Genomic DNA, 23,575 nt, shown 5'->3' on the forward strand with positions numbered 1-23,575 from the left:
GCAACAGTTGTACTAGAGTAATTGCAACTTAAAACATCAACCTTAGTGATCGTTTAGCAGATGCTGTAAGCACAGCAGAATGATACTGTAAGCTTAGCATTTCCAACCATAACAGTGACATGAGGACCATAAGTAACATTTTGCTCGTAGTAGCTTCTTGCTTCAGTCATCAAGTGCAGTACAAGGTTTAATACACCTCCGTGTAAACGCATGAAGCCCATCGCACTAGCAGTCAGTCTACCTTCAGTCAACATGGATAATGGACAACTCCCATGTAAGTTAATAGTTTTGGTGTTTATTTTAAATGTTACACTGAAGTTGGGCAAAAAAATATTATTCAAATATACAATCAAAGTGCACAGGCTGAAACAATTGATAGGATATCAGTGACAGACAGCTATCCCATTCTCAGAAACAGACAAGCATCCTTTACACTTATGTATAATGTAATGGTCCTGAAAGCACCAATGTTTAAGTCCACACAAATTAGCAGAGAAAATACAGTAAACAATGAAAGCTATTTACCCTCCAGAAACACTGGCACACCTCTGAAACAGAGCAGGAAGTATATGACTGAGTGATGGAGACAGACAGGTCTGCCATGTAACTATCGGAGTAGGTACTGCAGTCTTGCTAGCTCATTTGACTCAACAGTCTCCCGGTTGGCATTCTCCCAGTCATCTGTTTGTCTGTGTACAATGAACTTCTAGTTCAGTTACATAAAAGCAATAAACTATCCAAAATAACAGAACAATCCAAACATTCTGAAATCCATCAATTCCCCTGCAAGACCACAGAAAGTGATTTGCCTTGTATTTTGCAAAGACCAAACCGTTCGAGCTAGAAAAAGGCTCTGTGTTCATGCTCTGTGAGGTGATGAAAAAAGTATTCTAAGAGTCGCACCCTCTATTGGCTAGATGAGTACAATATGGGAAATAACAGAATTCGATTCACCTGCAGCATTCTGCCACTGCTGTTCAAAAGTTAAAACACATTGCTGGTGAAGGCCATGTTGACAATGAACTTGAGGACTCGTCTTTGATGTGGCCAAGATGTGTTGTCTAGTGTGTCCACCCAGGTACCAAACCGCAAAGTCGAGGCTACTCATAAGGTGACCGAACCACCTACGCTTGTTCCACTAGGGCTCCTCTCAGAGCACGGCCACGCCCCCATCACAGCGGCTGGTGATCAAGTTGCCGATCTCCGTCCAGGTGGGGGTCGTAGATCTCCACAGAGTCCACTGTCACGAGGGCCGAGAAGTCTCTGCTGGAGCCCCCCTCCCCGTACAGCAGCCCGTTAACAGCTGACACAGACACCCCGGCCCTAGCTACCGCCATTGGGGCCACCTCCACCCACTTCTCCTGTAGAGGGAAACAGAGACATGTTCGAGGGACACCGTCTGAGGTCAATATCTACATAAAGCTATGATGAGGTATTGTGACAACGTGTTGCTTTTCAAACAAAGCAGTATTTATATACGTCCCAATTGGGACGGACATGTGAAGACTGCCCGAGTGCCAACCCCTCTGAGTTTTGACCTGACTAGCAGTATATAAATCTACCCTAACTCCCTCACCTCCTTGGGGGAGTACTTTTCCACCGTCTTCAGGGAGCCCAGTGCCTCGTTCCAGCCCCCCACGGCATAGATGCAGCCACGCCCACGTAGGCCTGCCGGGTCACAATGACGGCAGGGCGCTCCAGCGCCGGGAGATGGGGTCGTACACCTCCGCTGAGTGCAGCTCCATCCTCTCATCACTGATTCCCCCCCGATCACATAGATGAAGCCTAGACAGAGGGGAGATGGGAATGAGCAGAGGCCATTCAGAGAAATTATGTAATAAACATTGAGACAGCAGAAGCAATTATATTGATATGGTATATTTCGTTAGAAATGTCTTGTTATGCATTGTCAGCCTGCAACTTTCATGCCCAGAAATAATTGCCAATTTTGGGATAAAGAAAGTGAATTGAATTAGCAGCCAAAGTAGTACCGAGGCACTGCCATGCTTCCAATGATCTCCCACTTATTCTCTGTCGGGTCGTACCGCTCCATCGTCTTCCCAATCTCTGATCCAACCTAACCACCTGCAGAAACACAGTAGTGAGGAGACATCATGGTGACCTATTCATACAGGACCTTATCCCATAGACTCTTAAAAAAAAAATCCCAAAAGTAAGACTTGGACACTGTTATAATTTCAATAATTAGCAGCGCAACAATGAAAATTGGGGGGGGGATTTTAATGGTATAAGAAATAAGAGGATTTCTTGATAAATAAGTAAAAATAAGAAAGATCCTGCTTGACAAATCAGGAGTATCATTCCATCTCATCACCTATGTACTTGAAGAGTCTCTGTGGGGAGAGCAGGGGGAACCTGACTGGGTCCAGCACCTCCACCACGTTTCTTCCTCTTGGCCACGTCCTGAAGGACCCGGTCCATGGCTGCCGTGAATACCTGGTACTCATCTTCGATCCACAACTCCTCGCTCCGCAGCAGCTTCACCAGCTGGTCCTTGGACAGGCCCCAGAACTCATCCGACACACCTACACACACATACCTAAAGGTCAGATGTTCCGATTGTGATTTTTGTTCGTTGGTGTAAGTGTTGTAACAGGTTGGTAACAGGCTATTCACTTTTTGTTACACACACTCAGAAGATTGGAATGAGATGGAAGGGTAAAGAGAGAATCTGAAGACAGAGCAATGGAGGAAGAAAAATACTGTGTAGCACCTCCAGAAAGTCTACATGGACGTAGATCTCAGTGAACTCCAGCATGTCCATGCAGGCAATCTGCTCCAGGAACTGGTATAACCCCACACAGTTGGACAGGTCCATGTGGCTCTTGAGGAACTCTCCACAGATAGACACCACCTCACTCAGTTTCAGCATGTCTGCTGCCACCATCAGCTCCTGTATGTTCTCCACCGTCGCATAAATCATGCCTGGACGGATTCAGTTCAAAGGAACACAAAGAAATCTGTATTATATACTGTTTTGTGTATGAACACTACTGTACACTACACATTCAGTAAATGGTACATTTCATGATAGGACAAACCTGTGTATATGAACTCCAGCAGGACCTCAAACACCTGTGCCTCCACCCCCAGGGTCTGGACCTCCTCACCTGCCTCGCTCATCCACCCAGAGAACAGAGCAGAAAGGTAGGGGCTGCTGGCAGCCAGGACCAGCTTATGGACACTGAACACCCGGCCTCCCAGCCGCAGCCTGACGTCACAGAAGTCTGCCCGGAGACGCATCTTATTCATCTGGGCCAGGATGAGCCGGGCATAGCGGTCCGACACAAACAGAGCCTGCTCAGGGGACTGGGTCGTCACGCCAGCTGCAGATATGTCACTGCCACTGCAGACCCTGCTCCCAGGGATGAAGGTGGGGAGCAGGGTGGAAACATTACTGAGGACATGGTGGCTATGTCACCAGGACAGAGACAGGGGTGGTGTCACAGAGACTGTACACACATACTACTGCTTCATGGTGCAGGACTCTCCAAGCAGACACGTCTGACTCTAGGGAGAAGAGCACAAGAAACATGAAAGATGACACAATCTCAAACATAACATATACATATTGTAACATGCTGGTATATAACAAATACCATCATAATGATTCAAGTGACAAATATTTTCTCCTGTTCTGCCTGTTGCTTTTATCTTCAACTGTTTTTTGATTCTTATCTCCTTTAAAGTTAAAGTCAATGCATATAACTGTGCATGTATCAGTCACCAAAAAATCCCTTGTCTTTATATCATCACCACCATCTGATCTGGTTCAAACTGTAAACCGGCTCATGACAACATCTTTCCTATAAAGCAAACAGAACTTAGCAGGCGCGCTACATTTTTCTGCGGGTATGTGAGAGATGGGGTCAGATCATTTTATTATTTGAATGGAAAATCATGACTATCGAAATTGCTGAAATGGAACCTTTTCTTCACAAAGAAAATATAATACACCAACCTGCACAGTTTCTTGCTGGTCCTCAATTTCTCTAGTTAGCTAGCTAGTTACTTGCTGCAGGCAACTTCCTCATACTTTTCTGGATCGACGGTCTTGAGTTTAATGACTAGGCCTAACTAAGCAAATACCAAACATCTAATCATATCAACACCACTAGACGGCAGTATTGCCTTTAGTGTGCAAGTGAAACATCACAATCGGCAGCAATAAGGGCCTGGGCCGAAGACGCTGGAACCAAAAGCCTGCATTGCTGCCTGCTTGCCTACCAACATGCAGGTCACAACCGTAGTTAAAACCACATGATTATCCTCATGATAATCCTGCATGTAGTAGCACTTGGTCATAAGAGAAGCAAGAAATGCCTAGTTTGCAATATCCCTCCCTATCTGCATTCTGTTTGTTATTGCCCAAGACTGAAAGTGCTGTTGATAGTTAAATGGCAGGACGAAGAGTGAGTGTTTTTAATTGAGCTGGGCAGGTCATGGCCTCTTCATGCACATAGGGCCAAATTCAGACTTCAAATCAAAGTTTACTTGTCACTTACACAGATGAGCAGATGTTAAAGCAAGTGCAGTGAAATGCATGTGTTTTTATCTCAAGCAGTGCAGTCAATGTCTAACTGTACAATACTAATACACAAATATACCCTCCCAAGGAAGAATAAACAAGAAATTAAGAAACATCAGAACAAGCAATAACAAAACAAGAAATGCCAGAGTCCAGAATATAAATATGTGGTGTGTGTATAGACAATTTGGACAATATGTAAGTAGAAAAAAGGTATGTACAGCAGTAGTTATATAGGATGAGCTATGTCGAGAATACAGTATGTACAGTGCATTTAGAAAGGATTCAGAACCCTTGACTTTTCAAGGGTTCTGAATCCCTTGAAAAGGGATTCAGAAGGGGGAAGGGTACCAAAACATTTCTGCAGAATTTAAGGTCCCCAAGAACACAGTGGCCTCCATCATTCTTAAATGGTAGAAGTTTGGAACCACCAAGACTCTTCCTAGAGCTGGCCGCCCAGCCAAACCCGATGGTGACCAAGAACCTGATGGTCACTATGACATAGCTCCAGAGTTCCTCTGTGGAGATGGGAGAACTTTCCAGAAGGACAGCCATCTCTGCAGCACTCCTCCAATCAGGCCTTTATGGTAGAGTGGCCAGACAGAAGCCACTCCTCAGTAAAAGGCACCTAAATGACTCATACCGTGAGAAACAAGATTCTCTAGTCTGATGAAACCAAGAATGAACTCTTTGGCCTGGATACCAAGAGTCACGTCTGGAGGAAACCTGGCACCATCCCTACAGTGAAGCATGGTGTTGGGGTAGGTTCCTTGTTCCTTGTCAGTCATTACCTAATTTAAGCCATAAGACGCTTTTCAACAGACATCCTATTTTGACTGCAATATGCTCAGACCGTTTCTATAAGAGGCCGAGACTAGAAAAGAACTGTGGAACAGTATTAAACCTCATAATGCATATATTGCTAATCTGTGGTCCAAGACCCTATAAATGTAGTGGGGGAGGGTCTTATAGCCCTTCCCCTTCTATTAATACAACATAAGCATAATCAATTATTATAATACATTAATAATTTGGTGCAGCCCCTATCATGACCCCAAGGTGACCCCCATCAGCAGCATCATGCTGTGGGGATGGTTGTTCAGCGGCAGGGACTGGGAGACTAGTCAGGATCGAGGGAAAGATGAACGGCGCAAAGTACAGAGAGATCCTTGATGAAAACCTGCTCCAGAGCGCTCAGGACCTCAGACTGGGGCGAAGGTTCACCTTCCAACAGGACAATGACCCTAAGCACACAGCCAAGACAATGCAGGAGTGGCTTTGGGACAAGTCTCTGAATGTCCTTGAGTGGCCCAGTCAGAGCCCAGACTTGAACCTTGATTGAACATCTCTGGAGAGATCTGAAAATAGCTGTGCAGCAACGCTCCCCATTCAACCTGACAGAGCTTGAGAGGATCTGCAGAGAAGAATGGGAGAAACTGCCCAAATACAGGTGTGCAAAGCTTGTAGTGTCATACCCAAGAAGACTTGAATCTGTAATTGCTGCCAAAGGTGCTTCAACAAAGTACTGAGTAAAGAGTCTGAATACTTATGTAAATGTGATATTTCAGTTTTTAATTTTAATACATTTGCAATAAAATCTAAAACCCTGTTTTTGCTTTGTCATTATGGGGTATTGTGTGTAGATTGATGAGGGGGAAAAACTATTGAATATATTTTAGAATAAGGTTGTAACAATATGTGGAAAATGTCAAGGGGTCTGAATACTTTCTGAATGCACTGTACATATATACTGAGTGATCAATAAGCTTAATTTCTCAGATCAAATAAAATGTCAACAAAATAATGTTGCAGGAATGCTAATTGTATCTTTCTCTAACTACAATAAACATTATGTGAACATTATTAATGTGAGCAGTGTTCAGTGACTCTATGTACATGGGGCAGCAGTCTCTAAGGTGCAAGGTAGTCTACCTGGTGGTAGCTGGCTAGTGACAGTGTCTAAGGTGCAAGGCAGGGTACCGGACGGAGGCCTGCTAGTGATGACTGTTCAACGGTCTGATGGCCTGGAGATAGGTGTTTTTCAGTATGTCAGTCCCAGCTTTTATCAAATCAAAATAAAATGGTATGCGCCGAATACAACAGGTGCAGACCTTACAGTGAAATGCTTACTTACAAGCCCTTAACCAACAATGCAGTTTTAAGAAAATACCTACAAAATGTAAGAGATATATGGTAGCAGGGTGAACAGGCCGTGGATTGCGTGGCTGAGGTCCTTGATGATCTTCTTGGCCTTCCTGTGACATCGGGTGCTATGGATGTCCTGGAGGGCAGTCAGTGTGCCCCTGGTGATGTGTTGGGCTGACTGCACCACTGGAGACCACTGCGGTTGCGGGTGGTGCCGTTTCTGTACCAGGCGGTGATACAGCACGACAGAATGCTCTCTGGTGCATCTGTAGAAGTTTGTGACGGTCTTAGGGGCCAAGCAGAATTTCTTGAGCCTCCTGAGGTTGAAGAGGCGCTGTTGCTGCTTCTTCACTGCGGTGTCAGTCTGGAGGGACCATTTCAGGTCCTCAGTTATATGCACGCAGAGGAACTTCAAGCTTTTGACCCTCTCCACTGTGGCCCCATCTCTGCTGTCTCCTGTGGTCCATGATCAGCTCCTTCATTTTGTTGACGTTGAGGGAAAGGTTATTTTCCTGGAACCACTCCGCCAGGGCTCTCACTTCCGCCCTGTAGGCTGTCTCATCGTTGTTGGTAATTAGGCCTCCCACTGTTGTGTCATCAGCAAACTTGATGACTGAGTTGGAGACGTGTGTAGCCACACAGTTATGGGGACAGGGAGTACAGGAGGGGGCTGAGCACTGACCCATGTGGGGTCCCCGTATTGAGGATCAGCGTGGTGGAGGTTTTATTGCCTACCTTCACAACCTGGGTTCGGCCGTCAAGACGTCTAGGACCCAGTTGCACAGGGAGGGGTTCAGACCCAGGGCCCTGAGCTTAGTAATGAGCTTGGAGGCACTATGGTGGACACCTGAAACCCCACCTCTTTAAGGAATACCTGGGATAGGATAAAGTAATCCTTCTAACCCCCCCCCCTAAAAGATTTAGATGCACTATTGTAAAGTGGTTGTTCCACTGGATATCATAAGGTGAATGCACCAATTTGTAAGTCGCTCTGGATAAGAGCGTCTGCTAAATGACTTAAATGTAAATGTAAATGTGAAAGCTGAGCTGTAGTCGATGAACATCTTTCTCCCATACGTATTCCTCTTGTCCAGGTGGGATAGGGCAGTGTGCTGTGCAATGGCGATTGTGTTGTCTGTGGATCTGTTGGGGCGGATAAGTAGATCTTGAGATAAGTAGATTCAACATCGACTTAAGTTAATAAAATTTCTTGGTACTTAAGCTATTCATATTATGAACGTTATCTGTTTGGAACAATTGGCTAATCAGATACGTCAATTGGAGCAGAATCGGGACAGTAAGCCTGTAGCCTGTAAGCTTGTTTATGCTATTTGTAGGCTACAGTACGAAGAGTGAATTTGAACTGTAAGAGGCTCTGGATAAGAACGTCTGCTAAATCAGTGGTTCCCAAACTGTGGGTCGGGACCCACTTGTGGGTCTTGGCAGGGGTCCAGGTGGGTCGCGGGATTACATTTTCTGTATAAAAGAAAATGCAATACTTTTTGGGATGGAAAAACACTTTTAGTGTCAACTTCAATGACTAAAACCAAATAAAAAGTATGTCGAAAAGATAAAAGAACGTATATATATTTTTTAATAATAGCATCTAATCCCGCTGTCTCCTTGACGATTATGAAAAGTCAGATCCTCAGCGCCGCCCAGCAGTTTCTCAGCCCCTTTCACTTTGATTATCAGCCCAGCAGAGGAGTTGAAGATGCCTTTATTACTCTCCTCAACATAGTCTATCGACATCTAGAGGGCGCCAAATTCCTTTTCAAGGTTCTGTTTTTTGACCTTTTTTCTGCCTTCAATACAATTCAGCCTTACATTCAGGCACAGAGACTCATAAGGGACTTCTCCTTAGATGGGGGGCTGGTTTTCACAGCGGGTCAAGGTGGGTCCCCACGTGTCAGACAAACGCACCACCAACACAGGCTCCCCACAGGGATGTGTTTTGTCCCCACTCCTGTATATCTGTACACCAACAGTTGTAAGTTCCCATCCTGACAGACATCTCGCCATGTTCACTGAAGACATTGCCTTGATCAGCCTGCTGCATGATAACGAGGAACACCATGGCCTAGTCCTAAATGACTTTGTAGAGTGGTGTGATGAATCACACTTGGTCTTCAATACCAACAATACCAAAGATATGTGCATAGACTTCAGGAAGTGAACAATATAGATTGTAGAGGAATTCAAATATCTGGGTGTCCTCTTGCACAATAAGCTTCAGTGGAGTAAATGTGCAGACCTGATCTACAAAAAGAGCCAGAAGAGAGTGTATTTTCTCTAAAAGCTGGGATCTTTTAATGATGACCGTACTATACTGACTCTGTTTTACAAATCTTTCACTGAGAGCATTTTAACTTTTAGAATTTTTTGGTTGGTTTGGCAATGCCAGAAAAATATGCTGAGAAGGATTATCACCATAGTAAGCAAGGTACTTGGAGTCAAACAGACAGGCTTGAATTAGATCTTTAAGGTCAGGGCCTTCAGCAAGGCTCACAAAATCATTTTAGACCCAAGCCACCCCTTGTACCTGTACTTTTAACTACTCCCCTTTGGGTGCAGGTATAGGGCAGGTATATATAGGAAAAACAGAACTAGACAATAATTTGTGCAAGGTGTGATATCCCTCCTAAACAGCTTGGGTTAATGTTCCAATCCACCAGGTAAGGCCAGCAGCCTAGTCTTCTTTCATCGGTATGTACAGTAACTGTTATGAATTTTGTATTGTCAATTTGTTGTCTACTGTATTTAAACACCACTTTAAACAAAATTTCCCCACGGGGACAATAAAGTCAGTAAGGTAATCTTTGAGAATTTACAATCCCCAAAGTAAAAGCTAGATAATCAGGCTCTCATTGATTTTGTTATAATATTTGAGCCTAAAGAACACAGCATTAGCTATGTAAAAATACGTAGAATTACAGGAAATGAGATTAAAACTGCAACATTTTCACTCAGCTCCATGGCAACTTTGTAGAATTGCAGAATATTAGCTTTAAAACTGAGCTGCCAAGATGAGGGCCTTAAATGTTTCAGCCCATGGCCCAGATAGAGTTCAGCCCACGGCCTTGCCCATCACTTACATCTCTTTTTTATCCAGAAAAAAACCCTGCTTTGTTACTAATAATTTAATAATTATACAGTCAATTTCTTAACATTGGTCACAAGAGCCCATACTCAAATCTGCATTCAGTTAGGCCTATATGTTTTGAAGAAGTGGATATTATTCATATATTTTTCTTGGTTTGTGTATGTTTTTTTCCACTGCTCAACCTTCATTGTGGGTCGCGATTCAAAAGCCACCTCAATTGGTGGGTCACGAAGCCAAAAATGTGGGAACTCCTGTATAAATGACAAAAATTTTAAATGTTAATATTAAACCTAAACCTGAGGACCGTCGTTAAATAGATATGTTTTTTTTGGGCCTGACGACACATAGACTTGAATGAACATTTCTCGTCCAACAGGCCATTACTTTTATTTTTTTGGATGATTTGATTGTTTGGAACTTTGTCCGGAACCATGTTCAGTGTCTGAAAACCGTTCTGATTTAAATTTAAGCCCCAAAGGTTAAAAGGGTCAATTAATCAAGACAATCAAGAAATTGGTTCAATTACCTCAGAAGAAAATCCATCTTGGCGTCATCTTTTCTTCTCCACATCATCTAGAGAAGCCCTTTATAAACTAAATGTGTATGATTTGCACGTAGCCTATTTCCTTAATATTAAATCCAGTCCATTTTGTGACCTTGTGGGGATACCATCAACAGCAGTGGCGACCCGTCATTCAGGACCGGTGGGGCTTTGCCACCTGTTTTGAGCCCCACCTGTTTAGCTAAAAAATAAATACAAAATAAACGTTTTTTTTTGGTTGCCTGTTTTTTTTGTTATTTTGGCATGAATACGTGTCACATATCAATTTGCAAACAATGTAAAAAGAAAGAAAGAATTTGAGTTAATAAAGCCACATACAAACATGGTCCTTTTTTTTTGCTTTCTTGAGTAAAGCAGCTCCAAAATGCAAGTGTTTCAGCCTAGCTCATTGTTTTCTGTGGTGGTGGGGCAGCCAGCAGAGGTTGGTAATTTTCTCTAGTTGCGTTGTGATTGGCTCAGTGGTCTGTCACTTATTGGGACACTACGGAGAGAGCTCGAAAATTCCAGCCCCTTGGGTGCTGCCATAGATTTACGTTAAAAGTGCCCATCCAAAAAGGCTCAAGGTCATTGGCCACAGATAAAATGATGTCAAATCACGATATATCTACCGTAGCTTTGATTGGACTGATCAAAATCTTAGCTAGCAAGCTAGACAAGCAATCATCATCATGAATCAAGTCGACAATCTACTAGCAAATCCTTTTCAATCCTTGTCTGGACTTGGAGACTTTGAAGAGACCCCTGGTGGCATGTCTTGTGGGGTATGTATGGGTGTCTGAGCTGTGTGTTAGCTTTTTGAACAGACGGTTCTGTGTTTTCAACACGTCAATACTTCACACAAAGACAAGTAGTGATGTAGTCAATCTCTCTTCTACTTTGAGCCAGGAGAGATTGACATGCATGTTATTGATTTTAGCCTTCCGTGTACATTTAAGGGCCAGACGTGGCCACATTTTGAGGTTACTGTAACAATAAATATCTTCTTATGTAATCATAGAAAGTGTGCATGTTCAGGGTCACAGGTCAGTGAAATCTTCACAATTTCTATAATAATCTGCACAGAATCTCAAATGACAGGGATCACTTGCACCATGTACTTTAATGTAATCTCAACTAAATGCAATCCAGGTCAGTTGGCTGTGCTATTTGATCAAGCACAGTGATAACATATTAAGTTGTTGTTTGAATAAACAAAATATCTGACATCCCCATTTGAACTTTGGTGTGCTTTTAAATGGTTGAAAGTGCAGAGATAACACATTTAGTTGCCAACCAAACCAAAAATGTGACATTGATTTTCCATTGGAATTTGGTTGTGCTTCTAGATGGTTGAAAGCATAGTGATTGACAACACATTGGGAATTCAACAAACTTTTGGCTGTCTTTTTGAGTTAAGTGAAAATAGTTTGGAATCTCATTGATCAACGTATCCACCAAATATGACCCAATTCTCCACGTTGAAATGACATGGTGTGCCCAGTGTGAATCTCAATGTAAAAGGTTTGAAATGACATAGTTTTTGTCAAATATACTATTTCTGTTTGGGCTTCTTGCGGTCAATTTGTAGTGTGAAAATTATTTAGAATTATGTTCCCGCCCCCCCGACCATCTGCTCAAGAAAAAGTCAGCATGCGGCTGAATCGGGGCTACTTGGGCTTCCGCAGGTTAAATCAGAGGTCAGACAAGGTGCATGTGTACAAAAAACGAAATAGGTAAGCGTAACTGGGATCGAAATGAGGACTCCGTGCTTGGGAAACAGTGGCAATTGTTAGCCTATTAAGAGAGGGCTATCCTGGATATATAAATACATGAATGAATAAAATGATATGTTGAGGGTGAGTGAAGAAGCCTGGTTAGGTGGTGTAGTTAAGAGGAGGACAGTATGTGAAGGATGGATACCCTAGCTGCCAAACTGGCTCCCACAGATCTTATTTGCTAGATTAAAATCCCCCTGGATTGTTTGTTAGCAAGCATAGGGCAGTTAGTCAGCTGCTGCTAACTCCGCTGAGCCAGCTGGACGTCAGGCTGAATGTTCGGCCTCATTACTTTACCTGACCAGAGGTGCCAGAGGTAGTTGTTGCCAAAAGCCAGGCCAAAAACAACCATGTAAGGTTACATAAACATGGGAAAATACAAAACTTCATTGCATTTATAAAGGGATTCTAAGTAGTTTATAAATGGTTAATTATTCATTATAGATTTAGTTTATGTGATGGCCCTGAGGAAGGAATGGGATTGACAGTCAAATTGCTAATATAATACCAAATAAATAGGATCAATTATTGTCAACACTGGCGGTTCAGCAATGGAACGATGTGTGCACAGAGGTGATAAAATACACAGTAGGCCTGGCTAAAATTAAGAAGGTAAGTAAAAATCAAAAAAATTACAGGTAATAAAATACGATTTTTACTGCGTTGAAATTACACGAAAACAAAAAAAAAAATACGATTTTTACTGCGTTGAAATTACACGAAAACAAATTGTATAGAGAAGATAGGCCTATTCTTATTTGTGATTGTGTTAAAATTGCCTGAATGTTATGAAGTAGTTAAGGACATTTTTGGTTAAATGTTTGGGGATCTTCAAGATTCTGCAGTATTACAAAATGACAATGTATGCATACCTAACCTAATTTCTTTCATGCTTTCCACAGCAGCCTGTGCTGGTGAAAGAAAAATAATCACCATGTCAATGTCACTGGGCTACAGAGTCTGCCTCCAACATAGCAACTAGCTGCTGGTTGGCTGCCAGTTAGTGAGCTATCGCCATTTCATTGGTGGACCAGGCTGATGTGGAACGGGAGAGGCAGACGGAGACAGAGGGAAGAGGGCCGTCATTGGCTATGGAAACCTGAAGGAGAATAGCTCAATTGCCAACGCCTGAGAGCAGGTTTGATGGTGTATTTTAGGTGTGACTATAAAGGTAATTCATTCTCCAGCCCTCCTTGCTCAGAAGTTTTTTCACAGGACGGATGGTGATAGTAAGACAGCAATGGATGGCATAGACGAAATGGTGGCAGGTAGCCTAGCTGTTAAGAGCATTGGGCCAGTAACCAACTCCCTGAGTTGACTTGGTGAAAGATCAGGCAATGTCCCCTTGAGCAAGGCACTTAAACCTAATTGCTCGGGATAAGAGTGTCTGCTAAATTACAACATTTTTAATATATACTGAACAAAATATTAGGGCGACATGTAAAGTACTGGTGCCATGTTTTATGTGGTGAAATAAAATATCCTAGAAATTTTCCACATGCAAAAAAAGGTTATTTCTATCAAATTTTGTGCACAAATTTGTTTACATCCTTGTTATTATTTATCCTTTGCCAAGATAATCCATCCACCTGACAGGTGTGGCATATCAAGAATCTGATTAAACAGCATGATCATTACAAAGGTGCACCTTATGCTGGGAACAATAAAAGGCCACTGTAAAATGTGCAGTTTTGTCACACAACACAATGCCACAGATGTCTCAAGTTTTGAGGGAGCATGCAGTTGGCATGCTGACCGCAGGAATGTCCACCAGAGCTGTTGCCAGAGAATGTAATGTTCATTTCTCTACCATAAGCTGCCTTTGGCAGCACGTCTAACCGGCCTCACAGACCACGTGTAACCACGCCAGCCTAAGACCTCCACATCCTGCTTCTACACCTGCGGGATTGTCTGAGACCAGTCACCCGGACAGCTGATGAAACTGAGGAGTATTTCTGTCTGTAATAAAGCCCTTTTGAGGGGAAAACTCATTCTGATTGGCTGGACCTGGCTCCCCGGTGGGTGGGCCTGGATCCCAAGTGGGTGGGCCCTTCCAGGCCCTTCCAGGCCCACCCATGGCTGCGTCCCTGCCCAGTCATGTGAAATCCATAGATTAGGGCCTAATTTATTTATTTCAATTGAATGATTTTCTTATATGAACTGTAACTCAGTAAAATTATTGAAATTGTTGCATGTTGCATTTATATTTTTGTTCAGTATATAAAACAGTATGAATATCAATGGAAGAATGTACATCTGCAAATATTACCATGAGAGAAAGTGATGAGGGTTATGGTGGAGACAGTTTCAGGTCAAGTCAGTCAGAGAGTTCAAACCAGCTAATAGGACAAAGGTTAAGTTGGAGGTGTAATCAGAGCTGCCATTCTGTCACTTTCAGTGTTGCAGTGCAAAGTAAACCTGTGCAATCTCTGTGAATTGCCTACTGTCCATTTTCTAATCAGGAACAGACACTGACACACACACACCCTGGTAGTGAGTCAGCAGCTCACAGACGCCACTGCATCTGGTCCATCCATCCAGCCAAGAAGGCTGTCCTGTCCTCTCTATGTCCTGTCCTCTCTAGCATTTTTCTAACACCTGAAACCACTTTTCCTTGCAATCTAGAGCCATAATCATTATACTTAATTGTATGTAAAAGAAATTACAAATAATAATATATATATATATCAGTACAAGTCAAAAGTTTGGACACAACTACTCATTCAAAGGTTTTTCTTTATTTTTTACTATTTTCTACATTGTAGTAACCAAAAAAGTGTTAAAACAAATGGGAGATTCTTCATTTGACAGCTTTGCACACTCTTGGCATTCTCTCAACCAGCTTCATGAGGTAGTCTCCTGGAATGCATTTCAATTAAAAGGTGTGCCTTGTTAAAAGTTAATTTGTGGAATTTCTTTCCTTCTTAATGAGTTTGAGTCAATCAGTTGTGTTGTGACAAGGTAGGAGTGGTATACAGCCCTATTTGGTAAAAGACCAAGTCCATATTATGGCAAGAACAGGTCAAATAAGCAAAGAGAAAGGACATGCCAAATATTTTCAGTCTCCTGAGGGGAAAAGGTGTTGTTGTGCCCTCTTCACGACTGTCTTGGTGTGTTTGGATCATGATATTTTGTTGGTGATGTGGACACATAGACTGACCAGATTAATCCAGGTGAAAGCGTTGATCCCTTATTGATGTCACTTGTTAAATCCACTTCAATCAGTGTAGATGAAGGGGAGGAGATAAATAAGGATTTTTAAGCCTTGAGACATGAATTGTGTATGTGTGCCATTCAAAGGGTGAATGGGCAAGACAAAAGATTTAAGTTTCTTTGAAGGGGGTATGGTAGTAGGTACAAGGCCCATCAGTTTGAGTGTGTCAAGAACTGCAACGTGGCTGGGTTTTTCATGCTCAACAGTTTCCTGTGTGAATCAAGAATGGTCCACCACCCAAAGGACATCCAGCCAACTTGACACAACTATGGGAAGCATTGGAGTCAACATGGGCCAGCATCCCTGTGGAACGCTTTCGACACCTTGTAGAGTCCATACCCCAATGAATTTAGGCTGTTATGAAGGAAATAGGGGTGCAACTCAATATTTGGAAGGTGTTCCTAATGAGTGAAGAAGAAAAGTAAGACCAGGTGGGACCATTCTAGCCAATGAGAGGGCAGATACGCGTGTGAACGACGGCACAACAAAGTCCAGAATGCCACGTGCATCTACTTATTTCAGTACATTTGTAACAGCCTAAACCTTCCGAAACTTCTATTCGATGAAATAAGCCTTAAGTAATTCGACACTCTCTCATAGAACGCCATACAAAAAGGGGTTTATCTCACGCGGACAGATTTTGGGAGTAAATCCTCTCGCTTCGCGTCTTCCACTGATATAAAAAATATAAACCCTGGATTGCTGATGCTATGTATCGGCCAATGAAAGGCTTTGAAGCCACTGGTTGGTCATATTGGCACTCCCCAGAAGAAGCAGTCCTCCATAGGAATGAATGGAATCCTACAGTATTTCCATGAAATGATTCAAGGACATAATGACATGTATTTAAGTATTTTTTGTTGTTGTAATTATACTGTAAGGAAAATGCTGACAATGTAATTCAAATGTATGCATTAAGGTGTCTGTCGTAGAATAAACAGCAAAAACAAATGTAGACATTAATACATTCCAAAATATTTTTTACAAAGGTGGGGGAGTTCCAAGATGGAGGCGTGGTGGCTTCAAAACAGCGGCCCTTGTTCAGTCATCTAGTATATACTGCATATCAATTATTGGGTCCTACACTAACAGACCTGAGGTCCCGGGAATAGAGATTGCCAATTGGCTAATAAGATAACGATTGTCCCTATGTTCCTTCTCACTCTGATCACACCAGGATTTTATAGAGGGGTGAAAGGATGTCCTGAGGCTGGGGTGATGATCTGTCCCTAAGCAGCTGCTCAGGTGAGAGATTTCACTGGTTTCAGGTGTTGCATGCATAGAAGGATTGGCAGCACCATTTAAAGGCATAGTGAAGTCTTCATAAATCCTTCATAAATAGAAAATGTATTGTCATTGGTTGGTTGCATAAACAAACACTTGGAAGAAGTGGAACAAGGACAGCACAAGTTCAAAAAAACCCTCATCAGTTTATTGTCTTTCAGCAAGAAAAGGTTTTAATAATCTCATATTGCTTAACGTCGCCCAAGGAGTTTCCTCAATCCTCCCGTCAAGTTTTTAAGAGAGACTAAAACACCTTCCATCGAACCAACCACAAAAACAAGTTTTACAGTATCTCAATAGAGTGTCTATTGTCCTCAAACTTGACAAATGTGCCAAGAACAACATGGATTCCTTTCCTCTTAAGCTATGTAGGCCTATATGTCATGAGGAAACATTCAATGCCTGTATTGAGCAATGCCACAGTTCAAGTAATAGAGACAGAATTAACACTTCTGCACCTCTGGCAGTTCACACAAAAACCTTCTTAAAAGGTCTCATCATCAGATGAATAACGCCACCAATCAAGAGTTAGTGCATTTCTATGGCAAATGCTGATGACCCCCGATAATCGTAATCATTCAATTCTAACATTACAAATACTGTTGGATTGCACTTTCCTCAAGCTTTCATCTTCTGTGGCATATTTCAGAAAAAATATATATCTAAAAATACAAAAAGCTTATACTTTGAGTAACAGAATATAACGTACAGTCCATTTATGTTTTGATCAAGCACATGTGTGGTGTGTTTTTCCCCCCATCACCATAAACTGAATTTTCTGGTCGGGACACATATTTTCTCACTAATAACAAGTGCTTTGGTTATTGGGTACAATATGTAGAATGTTGTTCTAAGAATATATTGAAAATTGTTTATGCTACATTCAGTACAGTAGATATCAACTGGTAACTGGGTTATAATTTCACAACAGAAAAAAAAATCAGCGCTACATCAGTTCCTATAGGTGCATGACTACGTACTCAAATACTCAGAACGAGTTTGGTACGTACCACAGCTAGCTATGCCACCGAGTCAGCCATCTTGTTTTTCTGCACCATTATATTCTAAACCCACTTTAATGATCTGCCATGCACGGACATCACACCAATTAACACGTATTTGAAAATTAATCGAAAATATACCCAAGGTATTGGGTGTATTACGGTCTCATTTTATATTAGCACCAGTTCTTTGTGTTGTCAAAATGGGGCCCTGGAAGTCCAAATAAAAAACGAGCACCTGACAAATATAAACATATTATGATATAGTACATGTAGTCAGTCATCCACTGGATGACCAGGCCCACTAATGAAAACAAATAGTATCCCATAAAAGAAAAGGTGAAAAATGGGTACAAAAAAACAACAACAAACAAACCAATAACAATAGCAAACAGAATCTTATAAAAAAACAAAGTCCCAGCTGACATTCAAGTTCCGGTCAAAGTTCCAATCAAGTGAAATCACATTCACAAATCTGTTGGAATCATCCTAGTGCAAATCTGTAGAATAGCTTCAGTACGCAAACACGTCCGCCCCCTCAAGTTGCTTCACTAAGCAAACACATCTGCCCTCAAGTTGCTTCAGTACGCAAGCATATCCGCCCTCAAGTTGTCCTACTAGGATAGCTACAGAACGCAAACAGGTCCCACATCCGTCTAGTCTACATCTCAGGAGCGGCTGCAGGGAGTCCAGCGGGTAGTTTAGTAGAAGTCTGTAGAAGATGGTGTTCCTCTGTCTTTAGTAGCAGGCAATCCTCTGTGGCTGTGCGGGGCGAAGCTGACGAGACAGGGGTGACGTGGACGGGGTGCTCCAGCCGGACATCCAAGGCCTGGTTGTGCTGTGCCAGGGAGTTGAGGCGGTAATGCAGAACGAGCTCCTTCAGAGAGCAGTGGAGGTCGTAGGGCTCAGCGAAGCCGTAACCACGTGGCGTGCTGTAGATCATGCAATGCTTTACTTCTTCATTCACACTGAAAGGTTACAATAGAAAGATATGTTAGTACCAGTGTAGCAGTCCCTAAGCTTTGAAACATGCATCAAAGTGAAGTAACTGCTTTACAAGAGCCTATAAAGTACAGCCATCTCATACGGTATAGCCGTATTCACATATTTTTCTTAATCTCCTTTCCTTCATGACCATTTACATAATGTTCATTTCTCGCAGGAAGAGAACACTCACACTACGGAGCAGGCGTAGCAGCCCTGCTTGCTGCTCTCTCGGATCAGGAAGGTTCCGGTGGGTTTGCCCATCAGCATCTCCTCAGCCTGCGTCCTGCTCAGCTCTCCCACGAACCAGGTCCCCTCATCATGGTGCGCCAGCCTCTCCCGTTCCCCCTTCAACACATAGGTGCTGCACACACACCAGGGAGGGCATTGTTAAAACCTTTCATTGATAACAATCATTCATAAATAGTGAGCATACTATTAAAAAAAGGTGTATTTAATCATTTCTAAACATGTATATGCACCACAAGCATTTCTAAGCAAAAACTAAGTACAATTATGAAGTATTATAAGAATTTACAGGTCTATACGATGAAATACTTACTCGTCACTGCTATCGTCTTGGATCCCCAGCCAATCGTTAATGCGTTTCTGTCGCACACCTTTGTGATTCAGCCAACTGAAAAACCAAAGGGACCAAAAATGAATGTCTGTGCCAACCCACTGGGCTGTGCCAACACATTATTTCAATGTCTAGTTTTGATTACATTTTAGTTAAATTGTCAACTAACGTGAATTCAACATGAAATCAACAAAACATTTCACCATGTCATTGGATTTAGGTTAAAGGTTTGGTGAAAAAAAAGACAAAATTCCCTTATGTTGATTCAACGTCATCACATATATATTTTTTGTTGAAATGAAGTGGAAACAATGTTGATTCAATTACTTTTTGCCCAGTGGGAAGGGATTGAAAAAAGCTACTTTTCATTAACAGTGATTGGAATAAAATTGAATAAAACAAAATAGAAGTATTTTAACTTACTTGAAGTACTGGTCCCTGATGTTGCGTAGCTCTATGAGGTCAGGCCTGAGGCTGTTGATCCTCCTGTCTGTCTCTCTATAGTCCTGGACCTGGGACCTCAAGTCCTGCTCCAGGTGGACCTTACTGTTGTAGATCTCCCCCAGCCGAGACTTCAGCTTCTCATAGTTCATCAGGAAGCTGGAAGGGCAAATGCCAATGGTCATAAGAGGTCAAAAGATGGGTCATGGGTCACGCCACTGAGCTGAAACATAGCTGCATGCATGTTGGAAGGAGGAAACAACAAAGAGACATCCATCTATCCACACTACAAGCATATGTGGAGACTCCATGTGGAGAGACGTAGCGATGTCGTTGCCTTAGTTTGCCAGACTCACCTCTCCAGGTCCTTCTCTGTTCCCTCAGATCGACTGCCCCTCTCACACTCCTCCCCGTAACGCTCCTGCTCACGACACTGCTCCTCGAAGATCAGCATGGTCTCGTTGAAGGCATCTATCGCCGTTCTCTTCATCTGGATCTCCTGTGAGGTTTTACTGTAGGCCTCGTATAGACGGTCAAATTCTTGACTCTTCTCCTGATACTGACTGTGGTACTCCTGGAGCTTCCTCCCGGCCACGTCAACACTGTCCTCTTCCACCAGCTCATCCTGGGTACAGACAGGCAGACATATGTAATACAGCAGACAACTAATTACTTATCTGTGTATGACGATTATCTTCCATTTACTTAGGAAACCAAAGGCAAATTTCACTCCCTCACAAATTTCCATCTCAAAATGGACACAAACATTCTGGAGACTGAGGGTAGATGAGAGGTGTGGGTGGGTGTCTCCTGCCTACCTGTTGGAAGCGGGATACGGGGTGTGTGAGCATGACGTCAAGCACAGCGTTGTACTCCACCAGAGGATGGTGCTGGTAGTGCCAGATAAGCTCCACCACGGAGCTGAAGGTCAGGGGCTCTGAGAATCCGTACTTCCCCTCACGGTGGTAGATCTTTATCAACTTGCTGTGGCCGTCTTTCCTCAGCGTTAGCGTGAAGTCTCCTTGTGTCTTAGTGGAAGCGTCACGAACTAGGAAGGAACCGTCAGGTGTGTTGCAGAGCTTCTCGTTGACTTCCTCCCTGGAAATGTCTCCCCAGTACCACTCGGCATCTTGAAGGGGAAAGACTGGAGCTTCCCTGAGGCAGTTGTGGCCCATGGAGGAGGTCATGGGCTTTGTTGACCTAGGAGGGAGAGCTGAGAGAGAAAGAGAGCGATCAGGATGACAGTTTCCTGAGATAATGATTAGTTTGAGAGGAAGTGATATAACTGCAAACATAAACTGTCACCTCACTATCACCACAGGCAGACCCCACAGCTGTTTAAATGAATAATCCCCCACACAACAAAACACCCCCCCCCCCACATACACTCTTTGCAAGCTTGTCAAATCTCCAGACATGCCTAGGCATGTCCAACATAGGTTCACTCACAAAGTTGGCTTTTAGTATGTCTTCTTGCAGGGGAAATAGATTTCACACATTTGTCAACAAGTCTGAAAAACCAACAAAGAAGCTAATGCAACCAAATGTAAATGCTGCAAATTCAGCACATTTTTACTCTGTCAGTAAAGTGCAAATGTAGGCATAACTTTAGACAGGGTCAATTTTACATCCCCTGGTTGTCTTGTGTCCAAATTCTGCAACTGCCCCAAAACCATCCATTTTCTGGAAGGACACTAAAGTTATGATCCTCTATAAAACTATTATATTTTTCTTTACCGCAGGACTTTCAAAACCCTCTTAGCTTTTCCATATTGAGGTGAAGGATGATATTTGCGATATGTTTCACTACAGCCCAAAAGTGCATTTTAGGAACCTGTAGCAGCAAAAGCTGAAAGCCTGGATTCCTAAACTGTATGACTTGTGACTGTACCCCAAGCCCTCACTCCAGAGGGTGTCATGAAGTAAAGTAATACTTAAATACAGTATATGAAGAATAGACTTCGTAAAAGCCCAGATATAAATATCATATTCTCTTTCTTTTAATTCAAGAAGCATTGGAAATTGTCCCTCTTTCTTTTGACACCAGCCAGTCCTAAACAGGCTATGGCTATGTCATTCACTGTAATCCCATGGAGACAGCTGAATAAAAAAAAAGACAATCTGTGATAATAATAAATGCAATATCACATCAAGTAGCATACAGCCATCCATTGGCAGTTTCAAAGTAAGTCATGCGACAAGTTGCCTAGTCTGGTCTGGTAGGCTTTCAGTGGTTGCGCACGAATTAACTACAGTAGACTAGAGAAAAGGGGGAACAAAGCAGTCATTTCATGCGGCATTTCTTCTCCACTCAACATTGTTTACGCGCTGGTAAAACGCGTTATTATAACATAATAATAGGCTAGAGAGAATTTCATCAACCTATGACCCAAAATACAATGTTTAATTTTGATATACATCGTTGGAAAGACAAAGCAAGACTGAGAATGAGCGAATCCACCGCGTCAACGACAAAAGTATTACGTAATTGCCAAGCAGCGAATTGCGCTATGCATGCCTGGGCAAAACACATGGGGGGGTGGGGGCAACACCTGTGTGTGCACAACTGGCCATATGTCAACTTTCTATCATAAGCGGTTAATAAAATGTGATAGGCATTTTAATAGAATACAGATCCAACAAATACCTGGAGGTGCCTGATCCATTTCGACGTAGAATAGGATTTAAGAGGGATAAAACATCCCGTTCCAAACGTTTCAATTCCTAATCGTTTTGTGGGATACCTTTCCCTTTCTCACGATGCGTGAAAAATACAACTTTCTCTTGCACCAAAGTGAAAGGATCACAATGGCGATTCGTTTTAGGAGCCTATGCGTCCTACTTCAGATTAGACAGTCCAGTAGCAGAATTATTAATGAGTCCAGTTTGAGAGAATATCTTCAACGCCAAACTCGTAATTCGTTCAATACATTTAATCGCAAAAGCAGTTCTGCCAAAAAATGAAGATTGTCATTTCCAGCTACGTCTCTCATTAACGCCGATCGGCTCCGCTCCAAACTTCGTCGCAGAGGCAGCGGTCAAGAGATTTTAAAGGGATCTGCAACATCATCTTGGGAGAAACCACCCTTTTTAGAGGGAGAGCTGTCGTCACAAGACGGATTGCTTAATGTAGACAGACTGAAAATACATTTCTGATGTAAATCTGAAATAGTATCGTGTTGTCTGGTATTGTATTAATTGTAGCCTATACCTGAATTGAGCTTTTATAGACATACGATTATTGGTGAGGGATTTGTTTAATAACCGTTCACGTGCACCCCTAAATGAAAAGTGGTACATTCCTTGCTTCATCGTTTCATTCAAGGCTCTCAATGCAAGGTAACTGTAACTGCGATTAATTCGACGACACATGAGATATGAATATAACTAGCGAAGACACAACGATACATTGTTTATTTTTAATAATAATAAAGATAAGCACCGTAGTGCCTAGTAGCCCTTTAAACTCGTACTCGCCTGTCATCGATGACTATTTTTTATTTATTTATATATAAATCATGTTGACGGTAACCCTGCAAAAAGTCATTCATAAACCTTTTTCATTTCCATTTGCATTAGAAAGCTAAGTATTTGTTACTTGGGCTTCAAGAATGTGACTGCTCAAAGTGCTTTAGGCCTTGAAAAATAAATAATTGAACTGATTGAAAGTAAGGGGATATCCGTGAACAAATGCCGTGGTCAAGGCTCGGACTGCGCCAGCGCAATGAGTGGAGCTTACTCAGGTGTTCAAACGCGCATATCAGACCCAGAGCCTAATACTTCTCGGGTAGTTCTTTATGAGTTTTAGGGCTCTATTAAATTCCGCGATATAAATGTAAAGGTAGTTTCCGATTGAGACGAAATATGGAGCGTTTACCGTGAATGCAGTCTCCGCTAAAGCAGGAACATTCCTTTTAAATTTCAATCATTCTTAAAAGCTAAACTTCCGTAGTGCGGA

The 23,575-nt window shown here is 42.5% G+C and overlaps 1 protein-coding gene and 1 pseudogene across 2 annotated transcripts; both read right to left on the reverse strand.

Annotated features, from left to right (window-relative positions):
- Window positions 1-275: 275 nt before the first annotated feature.
- On the reverse strand, window positions 276-3,438 carry LOC115169175 (actin-binding protein IPP-like; annotated as a pseudogene).
- A 13,299-nt stretch (window positions 3,439-16,737) lies between these two features.
- On the reverse strand, window positions 16,738-22,640 carry LOC115169527 (phosphatidylinositol 3-kinase regulatory subunit gamma). Of its 2 annotated transcripts, none has more exons than XM_029725227.1 (7): window positions 22,265-22,640; window positions 20,436-20,830; window positions 19,974-20,242; window positions 19,600-19,776; window positions 19,159-19,233; window positions 18,790-18,960; window positions 16,738-18,580 (listed from the first exon to the last, which is right to left on the reverse strand). In XM_029725227.1, the coding sequence occupies exons 1-7, from the start codon at window positions 22,281-22,283 to the stop codon at window positions 18,274-18,276; spliced, it is 1,413 nt and encodes a 470-aa protein (XP_029581087.1). In that variant the 5' UTR covers window positions 22,284-22,640; the 3' UTR covers window positions 16,738-18,273. The 2 variants fall into 2 exon arrangements, with proteins under 2 accessions (XP_029581087.1, XP_029581088.1); XM_029725228.1 differs by lacking the exon at window positions 22,265-22,640 and adding an exon at window positions 21,067-22,147.
- Between the last annotated feature and the right edge of the window lie 935 nt (window positions 22,641-23,575).

Source organism: Salmo trutta, chromosome 31 (genome assembly GCF_901001165.1).
Source record: "Salmo trutta chromosome 31, fSalTru1.1, whole genome shotgun sequence".
Classification (NCBI taxonomy): Eukaryota; Metazoa; Chordata; class Actinopteri; order Salmoniformes; family Salmonidae; genus Salmo; species Salmo trutta.